At 43.8% G+C, this 18,701-nt stretch overlaps 1 protein-coding gene and 2 long non-coding RNA genes across 4 annotated transcripts in view; 1 reads left to right on the top strand and 2 right to left on the bottom strand.

The window, feature by feature from the left end:
• Positions 1-18,701, top strand: part of npr2 (natriuretic peptide receptor 2) — a 92,264-nt gene that overhangs the window by 37,136 nt on the left and 36,427 nt on the right. For both annotated transcript variants that reach the window (XM_085169233.1, XM_085169232.1), the window contains exons 8-11: positions 1,142-1,262; positions 4,062-4,136; positions 5,038-5,115; positions 8,563-8,667. In XM_085169233.1, coding sequence (XP_085025359.1) covers positions 1,142-1,262; positions 4,062-4,136; positions 5,038-5,115; positions 8,563-8,667 — 379 coding nt within the window. The remainder of the gene's footprint in view (positions 1-1,141; positions 1,263-4,061; positions 4,137-5,037; positions 5,116-8,562; positions 8,668-18,701) is intronic.
• LOC146514644 (uncharacterized) lies at positions 11,665-17,900 on the bottom strand. Its single transcript, XR_014875490.1, has 2 exons — positions 17,385-17,900; positions 11,665-11,963 (listed from the first exon to the last, which is right to left on the bottom strand). It is a non-coding gene; the product is annotated as an uncharacterized LOC146514644 (long non-coding RNA).
• On the bottom strand, positions 11,964-12,394 carry LOC146514645 (uncharacterized). The gene is made up of 2 exons (XR_014875489.1): positions 12,280-12,394; positions 11,964-12,202 (listed from the first exon to the last, which is right to left on the bottom strand). It is a non-coding gene; the product is annotated as an uncharacterized LOC146514645 (long non-coding RNA).

An 18,701-nucleotide genomic window follows, 5' to 3' on the forward strand; every position in this document is an offset into this window, starting at 1 on the left:
AACGCAAATGTGAGAAATACATAAGACAAAAAGTTGACAACTTGACCAAATGACAAAAAAAGAGGAACATGCGAACCCTGCATTCATGTACTCTTTTGTTCTATTGTACTCTTATTATCAAACATAAGCAAAACATTTCTATGCAATACATGAATTTTCAACATAAATCTAAAATTTCTTATGATTATGCAAATATGTACATTTATCTGTCATCAACTCAGCAACCCAAGATTTCCTCTTGCTTTTACTCTGGTTTGTGTGAATTTTTCCACTCGGAAATTTGTTTTCCCTAATGAATGCACTGCAAGAACAAACACAGTTCAGGGAAATAAAATGCAAAAGGAAGCTTAATTAGACAAAAACAATGGTGGGAAAAGAACAGAGACAGGAAGTTAAGAAAAAAGTAAGCTAGACGAGGGAATAACTTTCAAAATAGAAGTAACTGAAAGGCCCATGAGACAGAAGGCATCATAAAAAGTGACCCAAAGGAAAACTAAGGACAATGTGCACTGTGACAATCCTTTTAAAGAAAACATTTTCTGAACTTATATTTACACAAACTTCATGCTCAGTTGATTTCACTAAATAGCAGTTTGGGTGTTTACTGTAAAATGTTCCATGTTTCTGTATTTTGACTGGAAGAAAGAGCTCTTTGTTCAGGAGAGTCAAGATACTTCCCCTAAAATAGTGCCTCACTGCCAAGCGTCAATAAGTAGAGCATATGAGCCAGTAAAGTTAAAATCTAATAAAAATAAACACTGGCCTAAATGCATCACCAAATGTACATAACTTCACGTAAATGCTGCATGTGAGGCATTCTGTAATCACATCTGAGACCGCTATCTCAGGAAATACCAACAGGAAAGACAGAGATCAAACGTAACCAATGGAATTAATTTGCATTTTGTTTTAAGGTGACTTGCGAGATTAAATCCAGCTTGCTTAATAACTTATAATTCTCCTGCAGACCACCTTGGCTCCGAAGGACTTTTAATCATTGCTTTAGTTCCAGCTGGTGTAGCTTTGTGGTGAAAACATCACCTCCTGGCCTTTGCATCAACCCCAAACCAGTCTAGTTCTCTTGTTGTTTGTGCTGCCGTGACCTTGTCGATTTCACCACCTGCTTTTTTACTTTCTGCAGGAAACTGAAGCTGGAGAAGGAACTGGCGGGAATGCTGTGGAGGATTCGGTGGGAGGACCTTCAGTTCGAGAGCCCAAATAAATACCACAAGCGTGCTGGCAGTCGGCTCACCCTCTCACAGGTAGATCACAAGATTTATGTGCAGAAAATGATGCAAAATGTTGAAATGACACCCACACGATCTCATATGAGAGCTAGCAGCCATTAAACTTTACAATCTTCATAATTCTGAGCTTTTTATCACTTTATATCAGGCTGCAATCTGTGAGGCCTAGAAAATTGTTTTCTGTGCCCTGGTCCCTATTCTGTTCTCACGGTTTCTGTGTATTTTGGAGTTTTATTCTAATTAACTCTTGTTTTTTTTTTTTATTAGTTTTTCATATATTTTCATAGTCTTTACAGTTTCGGGTTCCTGGTTCCAGTTTGTATTAGTTCATTTGTTCCCTCAGTGCTTCCTGTCTTATTCTCCTGTGTCTTTCCCACTAAGTTTATTTATTTGCCTAGTTACTCTGTGTTTTAGTTTGGCCATTAAGTGTCTGCTGAGTTTTGTGCCTGGTTTTACTTCCTCCTGCTGTCTTATTGTTTTGATTGAAATCAGCAGTGTCTTGTTACCCATCTGTTTCTACTCTTCTTAATTACCCTCATAAATATAAGTAGTCCTCTCCTGCTTCTTAGTCTTGATCATAGCATGCATTTACCCCACTTTGTATCCTCTCTGCTACTTTGTCAAGAAGCTTTGTAGAAATATGTTCATTGAAGTCAATGTGAAAGAACCAAAAACTACAGTTCCTCAAATGGCCACTTGAGGGTAGCTCCAAAAGAGAGCCAATCCTTATAGATGCTTATGTTAGAATATCCAACTTTACAGCAGAAATAATCATGTTTACAGTTTTGAGTTATCTCAATCTTGTAAAGTTAAAAAAAAAAGTTAGGGTTGTGGCAGCTTTGGTTACGGGTGGTGTCACCTGTAACCAAATTCAAGTAACTAAACTGGAAATGATGACCATGTTGGAAACTTTTGCAGCTTTTTATCAAGTTTTTCTAACAAACAGCATGGGTTACTGTGTTTTTATTTGTACTAACAGAAGTTTTGAGTGCAATTATGCTCTTTTATTTTATATGTTATCACTAAATAACATCCCTAGACTGTTGATGGGCCTTGGTAATGAAGATTGCCATACCATCCAAATGTGGTCACTTCAGTCATCGAACCACCAATCACAGTAGATTCAGCAAGCTTTTTATATACAGTCTTTTATTTTATCCCATCACAGTTTCCTCTTAACATCCACCAGCACAGTGGCTTTCAACGTGTTTTTGTTTTTTTTACCAAAAACTTATCAAAGGGTCAGCCAAAAATTTGAACACTGATGTATTCATTCTGCAAAAAAAAATGCTTTTTTTTGACTGTAATGTCGGATGGGGGTACTTTTGATAGCCCATTTGCAATTAGGTCAATAAGAATTTCTCAGTTAGCGTCTCCTGACTGATGAGCTGTCGGAGTGAGGCCTGCTGACATCGCCAGACCAGCTGAACTCATGAGAAGAGTGGTGTTATTGACAGTTTTTGTTTCTTCTTTTGTTTACATTTTTAGGTGCTATGTTCTTTGCACTTGCATTAACGTGATGCCAGATATTTTGATATGTCACACTTTCATAATTCAACATCGTCCCTAAAACAGTTTTAGGGAACCCTAAGTTTTTTATGCAGTCGTATGCTCCAATAATAATATATGCTTACCATAAAAATCCCAAAGCATGCCTGGACTTATCTTGTCACACCATTTGTCAACCTCTGCACTCGTCTATGATTTGAGTTTGGTTAATGTGAAAATGGATGAGACCTGTAGTTCTGAAAATCTACCTATTTAGCACGTAGCTAAAACAAAACCCAGCCCTGCTCCTCGTTAATTGTAACCTGGTGGATGTTAATTGGTAAAAAATGTTGCTCATCTGGCAGGTTATTTTTGCATGCTTGGTTGGTATTTTTCATTCATACAGGCCTGATTATCAGTCTGGACATGTCACTGTGGTAAAATTGGACCCTCCAGGATTCAAAATGCTAATCGGACATGTTTGAAGTTCAGAGCTTCCCTCCTGTTTACACACTGTGTGCTACGTATTAAAAAGCAGTTTGTGGGTTTTGTTAGAAAAAGCAAAAGCTGCTGCCCCGAGAGAGTCCAAATCCTTTGTGAGTTTACACATTCCTGAAAGCTTTCCTGGTGGTTTATTGATGGTAGCTGGGTTTGCAGTGCCATATTAAATGATTGTTAAAATAAGCCTTCGCCTGGCCCCCACTCCTATATACATAATACATCATTACGTTCTTAGTATCGGGTTCTGTTGTCTGAGGGTTAATGCATCTCCTTCGGGTTGTGTTTCATCCCACACGTGCAAGTGTTCATGAAAAGCACATGTACACACCTTTTTCATTACTGCTTTTTTGTCCATTTTCTGGGATGTGTGTGTGTGTGTGTGTGTGTGTGTGTGTGTGTGTGTGTGTGTGTGTGTGTGAGTGAGTGAGTGGAAAACACAGAGATTTTCCAAATTAGAGTATTTTCCAGTGTGCCATGTGATGCCAATATTTGCATTCTATACAAATGTGTAGTTGACTGTGTTGGCTGTATGCATGCAGTGTGCCCACTTGATTTTTATTCATTCTGTGTGCTCTGCAGACATTTGCAAAAGGACTCGAGCTGGAATCTGAAAGCACTTTATTTTCTCAAATATAAGTGAACGACGGTTTCATGTTACGCAGAGAAGTGGGGCAGGTTTTTGGGTAGTTGAACCATTTTAGAAATCTACATTGCAGTGAAGTAGAAGCACAGTCTTAAAGTGAACATGATTTAATCCTCTTTGCTTTAATCTACGCACACTAACTGACATTTTTTTCTTCTCACTATCCCTTTCCACCTTCTCAGAGAGGCTCCAGCTACGGCTCCTTGATAACTGCCCATGGAAAATATCAGCTATTTGCAAAAACGGGCTATTTTAAGGTAAGGCTTAGCGAGTTCTGACATTTTCAACTCCTGCGCACTCCTTTCCCACCCACACATGTGCACACTCGCAGAGAAAAACTGAAGAGAGGAGAGAGAAAGCGAGAGTGTGGGCAAATTTAGGTAGTTGGTTTTAATGTGAGCTGCAGAATGCGTCAATTTTCTTTCTCTCTCTCTCTCTCTGCCTTTGTGTGTGTGTGTGTGTGTGTGTGTGTGTCTTTGTTTCTACACTCCCGCCTGCAGTCTGGACAGGGCCATCAACTTGTTGCTGCTGTTAATTTGTCCATTTCAGATTGAAGAGGTGTGAGAAAATGTGACAAAAAGAGGCTGCTGAATAACGAGATGGCGGGCTGTACTCTTTTTTTAGCTGAATGATGCAGGGTTTTTATATAAATGCTGATGTCAGGATACAGATCGAGCATTTTGTTTATAATTAGTGTTATTGATACGCCTCTTGAAAGTCAGTACAGATCAAGGGTGATAAAATCTGTCACCAGAAATAGCCAATAATTGCTGGAAAAAGAGAACCTTTCTATTCAGCATTTTTCAGGTCTTAACTGTGCATTTCATTTGAATAAAAGTTAAAACTCCCACACAAACTGACGGTCTTGCTTCGTAGTTGCTACAGCAGCATTTTTCTCCAGTCTGTCACATCTGTGGCTCTGAGGATCATCACATTGGAAACAACAGACGCAAGTCTTCCTCTGCAGCACAGCTGCAATCAACCACACATGTACCTGTAGGCTACACTGCTGTTCTCTCTCTCTGTGCTTAATACTGATTCCTATTAATTTCACGTTTTTTGTGTTGTTTTGTTTGTGCATCCATATATATTTTTTTCTCATATGATGAAAGCTGGTGTGTAAATCTGGCTTCACCGCTCGTCTTGTGTTGCACACAGGGGAACCTGGTGGCCATCAAGCACGTCAACAAGAAGAGGATAGAGCTGACAAGACAAGTTTTAATGGAGCTCAAGCATGTAAGTGTCCCAAAACGTATTCCTTTGAAGGAGATGCTTTATTATTGCGTGTCAAAGGGAATTACAGAAAGTGCAGCATGTGACTCTCAATTGTTATTTTTATATTAAAAAAAGAGACAAAAATGAGGAAGCCATCTGTGTGTCTGTTCTCTAATTATTGAGCACAGACTGCAAAGGCAATAATTAATAAACTGCAAAGAGAAAGGGGGATGCTTTCATGGGTTACTAATTCCTTAATGAATAAAGTTTAAAATGCTATTAATCTCTCAGTAAGCATGGCAGTAACTGGATTGGCTTGGGGCAACACTTCTGACCTACTATGCCTGTGTTGTACAAGTGCGACAGGATTACTACTGTTCACAATCTGTATCGCTGCAGCTCTGTTTTCTTTCTAAAAAAGTGACTTTTAATTGACTCGCACAATTTTATATTTCCTGGACTGGTTCTTTTCCCCCCATCTCATTTTATTTGTTTTCCAGCGAATATAAAATATGGGGAAAAAAAATCTAAAAATATGTTATATTATTATTAGTACCACCCATCTGGCCCAGTTTTACTTGTAAGTAACATCAGAATCTAGAGGGATGTTTCATTTGCCTTCTTTTATGTGGAGGGATCAATATTCTTTGCACTCAATCTAGTGAATGCCATTCTTCATAAAAGGCTTATAAATGAAGGAACTTTATCACTCCGAGGAAGAAACTGAGAATCATTGCTGTACTTTTAAGGTTTTTGCTTTCATAACTTTCTGAAAATAAAATAATTTAATAGATTCAAAGATTCAAATGTTCTAACTTGGTATTTATAAGTAAAACAGTAAATGATAAGATGGGTGTGTTGCTGCCAGACAGTGGACCCAGATGCAGGATTTGGCACAAAAATAACAACAATAACAAAGCAGGACGTGGACAAACTGACTGCAGACAACAGACTGATGGAAGCTCACACAACATGAGGAATATGCAGACAATGTACACACAGGAGGAGATGAGGGCAGACTGGACACACCTGGGAACACAGCTGAACAGGGTCTAACTATTGAGACATTGGAGGCAAAACTGAACATAATGCACATGAGACGAGGGACTAAAGTAAATACAAAAAACAGGAAGTAACAATCACTGAAAACAGGACTAAGACACACAAATTCGACATAGACAAAAAAGTAAACAAACATGAAGACGTGATTGAATAAAATGGAATTGAATTGAACTAATTTACCTATTGAACTAATTGAGTTCGGTGTAACAAGCCACCTTCTGAGTAAGGTTAGATTTTTCTCTGACGTTATGATGTATAAAATTCAGGTGCAAATTAAAAGCAATGAAATTTACTTCCTTTTGATTTCTTCACTGCTGTCTTTTAGCTTTCTTGGTTCAAGCTGAACTAAACAGCAAGGGAGTGAGCGAGCTTAGAGTTGCTAAGTAAAGTAAAGGAATGCACTGGATTGGGTATTGATGGGGTAGGCCTGACCTAAAGCACATCCCACTTTATCCTTCTGTTTTACTCTAGCATCGACTGCAAATTATAAAAATGAACTTCATTGTATTCATATATATTCATATTGACCCCAAAAGCTCATAAGGAAAGTGTTTACAAAGGTCATAGATCAAATGAAAAGTACGGTCTTTTCCTATTGACTTCTATACAACTGGACTTCTTTTGAAACCAGAGAAGTCGCCCCCTGCTGGCTGACCACTAGACGAAATGCATTGCCTTCACTTTTCAGACTCTACCTCGATCTTTTATACACAGTCTGCGAGTGAAACAGATTCTCGTCACTCTTGAGTTTGTCTTCTTTCTTTAAAAGGGGAAAGCAAAGCTGTATTTTGAAGTAAAATGCATCACTGAGTGCTTCCAGTTGCATCTGTTTGAAGAGAGCTTTACACTGAGTGAGACCTTGGAGGACAGAAAAAATACCCTTCATCTCAACTAGTTGTATTCAACAGGTAATTTATTTGCTCACCAAAATGAAGCAACTGTTTAAATGAAAGACCTTCATAATCTCCACCTGCTTTATGAAAGGAGGTTTTTTTTAAGTGGAACAATTTCAGCATGTTAGTTTTGGGTATTTTTCTCTGGCTCTGTAGCTTATCTCGTGAAAGATAGGTTAGTGTTTACAAAGACCCACTGCAGGATGTTACGGCAAAGAGTTCAGATCCTTTAAACATGTATTTGAGTGCAGCTGCTGATGGAAAAGGTCTCCTCGGCTGGGTGATGTTTACGAGTGAGCGATAAGGAAGCTGGCTGAAGGGGGAAAAACAGAAAATCTTGCAATTTATGTGGTTTGGTGATGGAAACACTGTGTGGCAAAGGGAAACCCGTAACTCGGAAATTGCACCGGTGGTAATGAAATGTTGTGGAGAAAACTTGTGGCCATTTTTACTCTTTTCTCCAGCTCGGATTCTTTTGGTGCTTTTGGGCCTTTTTTCTGTTGCTGTCCTTCAGAGGAGAGGAGAGTTCAGGCTTCCTTGACGCCTCTGTGGCCTCTCGGTCAGTCGGCAGGCACATGGGGGAGTGAGGCTTCTGTCTGAGCTGGCAGCTTCTCAGACGCCCCGGGGGCCTGATCGACTGTCAAACCTCAGCTCGTGAAAAAGCCGACCAGATGGGGGGAAGAGACAGGCCTGCCAGTGGAAACTTAACCACTTGTCTTCCAGCGCTCTCTCCTCCCCCCTCGCTTGTGTGCAGCGGGGGAAATTATATAGGCCAAAGGGTAGCCTAACATCCCCCGAGCCGTGAAACATGAGCAACTAACACCCTGGTTTTGGTGTGAGAGCTTCTGTCACTCACCGAGGATGAATTTTCAAAGTTTTGCACCAGCTGCAGAAAGATACGCTGTCTTTGTTAGCACTCGTAGCCGTTTGTGTTTCTAGAAAAGAAAATTACTATTTTCTTCTTCCTTTCTTTCCACTTCGCACATTCTCATAAAATGAAACGTTCCCGCTTAATCGCCACCAAAGGTTTCTGTTTTCATTCCTTTTTTCGAACATACAGAGTGATTCATGCTTTGGAAGACGCTTTGTGTCGTTAAAACCAGTGAGTGATTATTTTCCATGTAAAGCAGTTTAACACATTCAGCCTGTTCCAGTGTGATATTCCTGCTCGTACGTCCTCTCAACACCTCAACCTTATGTTATTTTTTTCATCGCCCTGAGCACACTGGCTCATTCATAACCTCCAAGGGCAATTTATGCACACGCACATGTTTCACCTGGGTGCCCCGAGCAGGAATGCGTCTCAACACGTAGAAAAAGACACGGTGCCAGCTAGCCCACTGCAAATAGATTATTTTGATGAACTGCTGGCAGCGTTATTCTCAAAACTATGTACATAAACGAGCCGTCAGTCCTCCCTTCTCCGTCCTCTGTTTCCATGGGGTTCGGGAATGTGATGTTTGGAAAGAGTTGCACTCACAGTTGCTGTGTGTTTGTGTGTGGTTATTTTCAGATGAGAGACGTTCAGTTCAACCATCTGACTCGCTTCATCGGGGCCTGCATCGACCCTCCTAACGTCTGCATCGTAACGGAGTACTGTCCCCGAGGGAGCCTGCAGGTAACCATTTTCAACCCCTCTAAAGCTGAAGAGGGTCACAACAGGCTATTTTAACCTTCAAATTTTAATTACAACCTCAGATGAACAACACATGGCATATTACACTGTTATTACTTATTTCACAAAAACTAAGCCAAAATGAGGATAAGTATACAAAAAAATTCATCAGTAGACTTTACGATTCATTAGCTTGTGGAACCACCTCTACCACCAGTAACTTGAAGTAATCTGTTCACATGTTGGACAGAGTAGACAGATGGTTCAAAAGAGGAGTGAAAGAGGCCATTTATGTCCACTGTGAGCGACCATCTTTGAACAGGTGGCTTATGACACCAACTGTCAGCCATCTATAATCCAGTTTTGATATCCCTTCCCAGACGCCTTAACGCCCGCTCACATCCTGGGCCATCTGACCTCAGGAAATCAGTGGGGCTAGGTTTCACCCGAAACCTTGGCTGATTGTGACCTACACCCATTTTCACACCTTGGCTCATGTGATTAGGTAGAGGATCATCAGGGGTCCTTTTGTCCCTCTTTGGGGGGATACTCCCACAGGATTTAAATATGGGACTCCCCACCATTTGACCTTAGAACTAAAGAAACTTCTCAGATGAGAGGTGAAATGTCTTCAAGCAACTTAAAGAAGTCCAGACGCTTTTCTTTCCAAGCTCCTTAGACTTTACTATTCAGAGTTCATGGCTGCAAGACAAGCCCAAATCATCACCGCTTATCTGTCCAACGTTCATTGTTCAAGAAGTCTTGTAGTTTGTTCAGATGCACCTTTGCAAGCCTAAACTGTGCCATGTTCTCTTTAGAGCAAAGGGGCTTTCTCCTGGAAACCCTTCCAAACAAGTCATGCTTATTTAGTCTTTTTCTAACTGTACTGTCATGAATGTTAACATTTAACATACTGAGGCCTCTAGATTTCACTCTTTGCAGTTTCTCTGGACACTGCACGGTCTGTCCTTGGGTTGAATTTGCTGGGACGTCCATTCTCGGGAAGACTGGCAGCTGTCTTGAATATTTTCCACTTGTGAATAATCTTTCCCACTGTAGTATGATGGACTTCAAATTGTTTGGAAATCGCCTTATAACCCTTCGTAGAATGATGGGCAGCAGCAACTGCTTCACTAAAGCTGCTGCTGTCTTTCCTCTCTTGGTGTGTTAGCACACACCTAAATGCTCCAGACCAGGCCCTCATGTGTTACACAGAGCTTTCCACCACTATCACGAAGACCAGTCTGCTTTTTTACACATGCTGATGATCAGTTAATCACATACATTTGATTAAAGGAAACATCTTATCCTCTTAATTCCTATGAAAGCAGTTTAGTTCAGTATTGTTGTTCATTTAAGGTTGTCTTGCGTCCTAGGACGCAAATCCCTTAATACAAAAGACAGTGTAATTTATTTGTGTACTTGATTTGCCTAATTAACATAATTTTCATAATGTATATTTCAGTAATCTAAATGCAGCATTTTGAATTTTTCTGCACTAAACATTTGGCACATCTGTATAAGGCTGCTTCTTTTCAAGGTTACTATAGTTAACTAAAACTAAATCTAGATTTGAAAAAAAAAAAAAAATTTACTTTACTAAACTAAAAATGGTCTTTTGAAAAAAAAAAAAAAACAAGTGAAATTTTGTAAACTTTAAAAGCTAATTTAAATAAAATATAAACACAAAGTAAGTATCATCATTTTTGTATTTGTTTGTTTGGTAAAAAATTTTTTTATTACAACTTAATTGATGAGGCATTGGGGCAGTGAGTCAACTGTTTTCAAAAAGCTTTTTATTGTAATACCTGTACTGATTTTTTGTAAATCTTGCCTCTGACATATCCCGCCCATACTAGAATAATTCAAAAACTAACTAATTACAAGCTAATTACAAAACTGTAAGAACTCTGCTTTTTTGTGATAACAATAGCCCTAACTCACAGCCTACACTTGAAAAAAATCTGTCATTTGTGTTTTTACAGCTTTAGTAAAATGGTCAGAAGGTGAAATGGACAAACAACAGCTGAGACAGAAAAAATCTGGTGTGTGTGTGCAGAGGTCCGCTCCACACACCCTTTGAATCAGGTTGTGTTGCCAGATTGCACTGACAGATAGACAGAAGCTGTATTTAGTGTGTGGCTCGTGTGTCTAGACTGCAGTTTATAGACAATCTGCGTTTGCAGACGCAAACCCAGCGGGCCCTCATGTGTTACACAGAGCTTTCCACCGCTATCATGAAGACACCAAAGAAGGAAATGTCTTCTGGAATAGTGATGTTCATCCCTGCAGTAGGGTTCAAGAGACCTGGATAATCATGTGCCAAGGAGCACTGAAAGCTGTCCTGTCAGTTGATATTTTACAGACTAAACAATTCATCCCATACAATTTAACAAGCAATGATAAAAATAACTGAACAGACGACCAGGACCTTTCAAAGCCTAAAAGTGTTGACTAAAAGTTGATCGCCACGAAGATGAAAACCTGAGATTTTTTATTTTTCACATGACAACAGACAGACAGACAATGAGGACTCAAACAACAAATCTAACAAAAGCCAGCTGATGGATTTTTGTGTTGAAGTACTGTTAGATTAAGCTGTATTCCTGGCAGTGTTTGTGTCTGTTGAGCTCTGCTCCAGACCAACTTAAATCACCTTATTTAGTCTGCAGCAAGATTACAATACTTATCAAGCTAACCATTAAAAGTCCACACATTCTTTTGTCCTTGTCCCAGGTTCAATATTTGTGATTTGTCTTTTTTTTTGTTCCAGTAAGGAATACATGACGCTTTAAACAAACTTGATCTTGGCCCGAGATGCTGGCACGCCAGAAGCTTCCTTAAAATGGACGAGCTGGGAAATGACGATAGAAAAAGCCATAGACTTTTATCAGTCACACTTTAAAGAAAGTCTTCTGCGTAAAAGGCAGATATCTGTGACTGATGTGATGCTGCTGGATGCTGAAACAGAGGCCAGGGAAGACAAACTGCCAGCTCTGGAGTTGTTTCAGCATTTAGTCTTTAAATAAACTTTAAGAGCATCTTGGCTGCTGATTATGGACGACCAGATTTCAGTAAATATCAGTAAAAAACAAAGAAAAAAGAAATTAGTGTTCCATGAAGTCACAGCAATAATAACTAAATGTGATAAATAATGAAATGCTACTTTCGGCTGCTACTTTGTCACAAGGCGCTGACACAGAGTAGCTCCACATGTTTTGAATTTTGGCAGAGTTTCACACCGGATGCCCTTCCTGATCCAACCCCAGAGGGATTTGAGTTTTTGTCTGGAATCGAACCTGTCAGGGTTCGCTGGAGGACTCACACGCAGGACTCAGAGGCACAGTATTTATTACAATTCCACCAGGTGTATTTACAAACAGTGCAGAGGGGGTAGTGCTATATACAAAGCAGTGACAGGGGAAAAGGCTCCGGGGTAATCCAGGGAGGGAAAAGACACTCGCTCTTCTTCTGACTCTCTCCAGACACTCACACAAAGGAATCCACTCGGGGGAATGCAGGGTCGGGTCCAGGGGATCTATGTACAGAAAGGAACATACGTCAGAGGTTTTGCGCAGGGAAAAGAGAACGTGCTCAGAGCCGGGCTGCACTAACGTGAGTCACACACAACGATCCAGCGATGAGCAGAAGCCACTCCCTGGCTTAAATGCTGGCTGTGCTGATGAGGCCCAGGTGTTTCCTCTTCAGAGGGGTGTGGGCCGAAGGCGTGAGAGCGAGAGAGAGAGAGAGAGAGAGAGAGAGCAAGAGAGAGAGAGAGCAAGAGAGCTACTAGTCAGCGGCCTGCTGATCCCCTGGCCGTGACAGTACCCCCCCCCCCAACGGGAGCCCCCCGGCGACCCCCAGGCTTCTCCGGGTGAGCCGCGTGGAACTCCCGCAACATGTCCTCGTCCAGCAGTGCCGCCCGCGGGATCCACGAGCGCTCCTCAAGACCGTAGCCCTCCCAGTCCACCAGATACTGCAAGCCGCGCCCCCGGCGCCTGACGTCCATGATCCGAGAGACGGTGAACGCCGGATGGCCGTCGATGATCCGGGCGGGCGGCGGGGCCCTGGAAGGAGGGCACAAAGGACTGGAGAGACAGGGCTTTACTTGAGACACGTGGAAAACGTTATGAATGCGCATATTCCGAGGCAGCTCAAGACGGACGGAAACTGGGTTAACCAAAGAGTTAATCACAAACGGGCCAATGAAGGTGGGAGACAGCTTCTTCGATTCCGACCTGAGAGGAACAAACCTGGTCGACAGCCAAACCTTCTGCCCAGGCGTGTATGCTGGCGCCGGGGTCCTGCGGCGGTCCGCCAGGCGTTTGTTCCGGTCCGCTGTTCGGAGAAGAGTGGTCCGCGTCGCCTTCCAGGCACGCCGACACCTTCGGAGGTGCCGTTGAACCGAAGGCACAAAATGCTCACCTTCAATCGCCGGGAACAAGGGTGGTTGGAAACCCAGAGAGGCCTCGAAGGGGGAAACACCGGTGGCCGAGGAAGTGAGGCTGTTATGCGCATACTCGATCCAAGGGAGCTGTTCGCTCCAGGTGGTTTGGTGGGTGGAGGCCACACATCGTAGGGCCGCTTCGAGCTCCTGGTTCGCGCGCTCTGTTTGACCATTCGTCTGCGGGTGAAAGCCGGAGGAGAGACTGACCTGAGCCCCAAGGGCGGAGCAGAATTCCTTCCAGACGCGGGAAGTGAATTGCGGACCTCTGTCGGACACAACATCGGTGGGGATCCCATGGAGGCGGAAGACGTGGGTTGTTAGGAGCCGGGCGGTCTCCAGAGCCGTGGGAAGCTTGGGGAGGGCGACAAAGTGTACAGCCTTAGAAAAACGGTCAATTATGGTGAGAATAACTGTGTTACCTGAGGACGGTGGTAGGCCTGTCACAAAGTCGATAGCGATATGTGACCAGGGGCGGCTTGGTGTAGGTAGAGGCCGGAGCAGACCAGCGGTAGGTCGGTTGACAGTCTTGTTCTGCGCGCAGACTGGACAGGCAGCGACGTACTCACGGACGTCATTGGTGAGGGTGGGCCACCAGGCGAAACGTTGGATGAATGAGATGGTGCGGTGGACCCCTGGGTGGCAGGTAAACTTGGCGGTATGAGCCCAGTGCAGCACCTGGGAGCGAACAGAGGAGGGAACAAAAAGCAATCCAGGCGGGCCGGTTCCAGGGTCCGGTTCCGTTCGTTGGGCCTCCTTTATGGCAGTCTCTATTTCCCAGGTCAGCGTTCCGATAACACAAGTGGGCGGGAGAATGGGAGAGTCACGGGCAACGTCCTCGGAGACCGTGAATTGACGAGAGAGAGCATCGGGTTTGGTGTTGCGAGATCCAGGCCTGTAAGTAATAGTGAACTGAAACCGAGTGAAGAACAGGGCCCACCTAGCTTGTCGAGCATTGAGCCGTTTTGCTGATCGGATATACTCCAGATTTTTATGATCTGTCCACACTACAAAAGGCTGGGCTGCCCCCTCCAGCCAGTGGCGCCATTCCTCCAAGGCAAGCTTGACGGCAAGGAGTTCCCGGTCCCCCACGTCATAATTCTGTTCTGCAGGGGTGAGACACCGTGAATAGTAAGCACACGGGTGGAGTTTACCTTCGTGCTGTTGGGAGAGCACGGCCCCCACCCCAGAATCCGAAGCGTCCACCTCCACGACGAATTGCTGAGTGAGTTCTGGCTGAACAAGGATGGGGGCAGAGGCGAAGCGGTCCTTAAGGAGGGCAAACGCTCGGCGAGCCGGCTCGTCCCAGTGGAAGGGAACCTTAGGTGAAGTAAGACGGGTTAGTGGGAGAGCGACCTTACTGAAATCACGGATGAAACGACGATAGAAATTCGCAAAGCCCAGGAAACACTGAAGCTGCCTGCGATTGGGAGGGGTTGGCCAGTTAACGACTGCTCGGACCTTAGCGGGGTCAGCCTTGAGATTGCCACGGTCAATGACATAGCCCAGAAAAGAAACCGTGCTCACATGAAACTCACATTTTTCAGCCTTGACGAATAACCGGTTCTCTAGGAGGCGAAGCAGGACCTGTCTGACGTGGCGTTCATGTTCAGCAACGGAGCGAGAGAAGATGAGGATGTCGTCAAGGTAAACAAAAACTGAATGGTTTATGAAATCCCGGAGCACGTCGTTAACCAAAGCTTGAAAAACAGCAGGGGCGTTGGTCAGACCAAACGGCATAACTAGATACTCGAAATGACCCAAGTGAGTATTAAAAGCCGTCTTCCATTCATCCCCCTCTCTTATTCTCACCAGGTGGTATGCGTTCCGTAAATCCAGTTTGGTGAAGATCGTGACCCCTTGAAGCAGTTCAAAGGCCGAGGTCAACAGAGGCAACGGGTACTTATTCTTTACAGTAATGCTGTTGAGACCACGATAGTCAATACAAGGCCTCAGGCTCTTGTCCTTTTTCTCAACAAAGAAAAATCCCGCAGCTACGGGGGAGGAGGAGGGGCGGATTATTCCTGCAGTAAGAGACTCAGTAATATACTTCTCCATGGCTTCCCGTTCGGGTCGTGAGATGCTATACAGTCGACTCTTGGGAAGTGACGCACCCGGCAGTAGGTCTATTCCACAATCATATGGTCTGTGGGGGGGTAGGGAGGAAGCCCTGTCTTTCCTAAACACCTCCCCCAGATCATGATAGACAGATGGGACAGAGGAGAGGTCAGGGGGGTCGGATGCTGGAGAGGGAGTGAGTGAGGTAATAGCTGGGGTGGCGGCTTTCAAACAGGTCATATGGCACCCCTCCCCCCACCCAAGAACGCATCCCTTCTTCCAATCCAGTACGGGGTTATGTTGCTGTAACCAGGGAAACCCCAAAATCAACGGAGTGAGGGGCGCCTTAAAGACGAACAACTGTAAGGTTTCCGTGTGATTGCCAGAAAGTGTTAAAGCTAGTGGCTCTGTAATATGGGTGATATCAGGAAGGCGCTGGCCACTGAGGGCAGTGACTTGAAGCGTATGTGGCAGAGCTGTGAGGCTGAGGCCTAATTTATGGGCCAGAGTGGCATCAATGAAACTTTGCTCCGCCCCTGAATCAATCAATGCGCGGAGTGGATGAGGAACCGAGTGAACAGTAAGCTTGGCTGAAATCATTAAACGCGGAGGAGACCGTGTGCAGGAAACCTCGCCCACCCGTACTCTCCTCACTACCGGCGGGCACGATCTTTTGGCCGTGCTTGACATGTGGCGGCAATATGGCCCTTGTGGCCACAGTTAAAGCACTCACCGGCCATCCAGCGGCGATGTCGCTCCTCGGGAGATAACCTGAAGCGTCCTAATTGCATAGGCTGCTCGCCCTCGGTCTCGTCCTCCCTCTCCCAAAGGACTCCGCCTCCGACCGCACCTCTGCTGGAGGCCATCTCCATGTATCCTGGGGGCTTATGGGTGTTGTAGTTTCTCAATCCGCGGCACGCTCGTAAGTGCTCATCCACCTTTATGCACAGTGATAAAACGTCATCAAGAGAAGCGGGTAACTCCTTCATAAGCAATTCCCCCTTTAAATCGTCACAAACATTGTTCAAAAGGGTACTTATCAACGCCGGCTCCTCCCACCCGGTCTCTTCGGCCAAAGTCCAGAATTCAACGGAGTAGTCTGCCATGCTTCGTCTGCCCTGCTTCAAATTCAGCAACCGGTGAGCAGCAGCGGCTGCCCCGGTGCCCCTCTCAAAAACACTCTTAAACTTAGAATGGAAATCATGGTAAGTGATTTCCGGATCAGATCTTAACACAGCCTGCGCCCAATTTAATGCTCGACCACGTAATAATTGAACGAAAAAGGCAATCTTGGACTCATCGCTCCCATACGTCCTCCGCTGCAGTCTAAACTGTAACCCGAGTTGGGTCAAAAATCCTGCACATTTGTCGAACTCACCCGAAAAGGGCTCCGGTGTGGGTAGCGGACGCTCCAGGGGCTCCGATGAAGCCGGAGTGGAGGGCTGAGGCGCCGGGGGTTCTGGAGCTTGTGGAAGAGAAGGCGGAGATGATGTGGGAGGGTTTTCCAGAGGCACATGTTGGGCCAGGGCTTGGGTGAGCGCAGCCAGCTGATGATTGATTTGCCGTAGCATTTGTTCGTGCCGCTCCAGTACCGCTTCCGGGGAAACGGCGATATGCTGGGCAGGGGTTGAGTCCGCTGAGTCCATCGTATGGCTGGATCGTTACTGTCAGGGTTCGCTGGAGGACTCACACGCAGGACTCAGAGGCACAGTATTTATTACAATTCCACCAGGTGTATTTACAAACAGTGCAGAGGGGGTAGTGCTATATACAAAGCAGTGACAGGGGAAAAGGCTCCGGGGTAATCCAGGGAGGGAAAAGACACTCGCTCTTCTTCTGACTCTCTCCAGACACTCACACAAAGGAATCCACTCGGGGAATGCAGGGTCGGGTCCAGGGGATCTATGTACAGAAAGGAACATACGTCAGAGGTTTTGCGCAGGGAAAAGAGAACGTGCTCAGAGCCGGGCTGCACTAACGTGAGTCACACACAACGATCCAGCGATGAGCAGAAGCCACTCCCTGGCTTAAATGCTGGCTGTGCTGATGAGGCCCAGGTGTTTCCTCTTCAGAGGGGTGTGGGCCGAAGGCGTGAACCCACCATGAGTTCCGCCCTGGCGAGAGAGCGAGAGAGAGAGAGAGAGAGAGAGAGCAAGAGAGAGAGAGAGCAAGAGAGCTACTAGTCAGCGGCCTGCTGATCCCCTGGCCGTGACAGAACCAGTTCAGTTGAATTCAGTTTTATTAATATAACGCCAAATCCCAGTTAACTCAAGGCACTTTATGTTGTAAGGTAAAGACCCTGCAGTGATACAGAGAAAGCAGAGAAAACCCCAACAATCAGACATTTTCCTATGATTAAGTTTTTTGGTGACAGTGGGAAGGAAAATCTCCCTTTTAAGAGGAAGAAACAGAACCAGGCTTGGGGAGGGGTGGCCATCTGGTGCAACTGGTTGGGGGGTGAGACAAGTGTGTGTGAACCACTGTACTATGGAACCATTGCATATAATAAATACATAAAAAATATAGCAATAAATAAATGTGATACATAAGTAGACAATATGTAGAAAATTAGGGTAATTAATACAGAGAAATACAAAACAGTAAAAAAATTAATAAAATAAGATGATTAAAGTGGATAAATAATTAATAATTAATTAACAGATAGATGGGTTTGGGTGAAATGCAAATGAAAAGTAGATAAATAAATTCATCTCTCATAAATGAGAATAGGGATGAATACTTTTTTTAAAAAAAAATTCAGTTTACACTCTTAAAGTAAAGCTAAAGGGTGACACGTAAATGTGGATGTGTCTTTTTATTCAAAAAAAAAAACATGAAATAAACATGCCCTGTACAGTTAAAAATAAACATGAGAAATTCAAAATGAAAATAAAATGGATTAATCAAAAGCAAACACGGCAATGAATGAATAAAAATATACATTTTTTATTTTATAAATATATAATTCGTTTTGAATTTTACTTTTGGTGCATTCAGGGTCTGTTTTATTGGAACTTTTATTGACTTTATGCTTTAAAGATGAAGCGTAAAGTTGTAAAAGCAACTGTACGGTCCCAGGAACACTTTACACAGATTAAGGGTTAACCAGGACTATATATATATATATATATATATATATATATATATATATATATATATATATAAAATCACCATGAGGAGTATTACAGCATATCTGCTCATGAAGCACTGGTCACCATGGGCTCTACTGGACAGAAAACTGGAAATGTGTTTGGTAAATAAAAACGGTGTTTAGGCATTTGCAATACAAATGGGGGAAAAAGAAGCAAGCATCGAGTCTGTGTGAGTTTGTGTAACATGAAGTAACTACGACTTCTGCTCGGCTCCTGCTGCAGACTGGTAACAAAGAGAGGGAAGGTAGTCAGAACTGAAGGGATTGAACTACCAGAAGGCAACATTGCAGACATAGAGGACAGTTACAAGTACCTGGGGATCCCGCAGGCGAATGGGAACCATGAAGAGGCCGCTAGAAAAGCTGCAACCACCAAGTACCTGC

Source organism: Neolamprologus multifasciatus, chromosome 7 (genome assembly GCF_963576455.1).
Source record: "Neolamprologus multifasciatus chromosome 7, fNeoMul1.2, whole genome shotgun sequence".
Lineage (NCBI taxonomy): Eukaryota > Metazoa > Chordata > Actinopteri > Cichliformes > Cichlidae > Neolamprologus > Neolamprologus multifasciatus.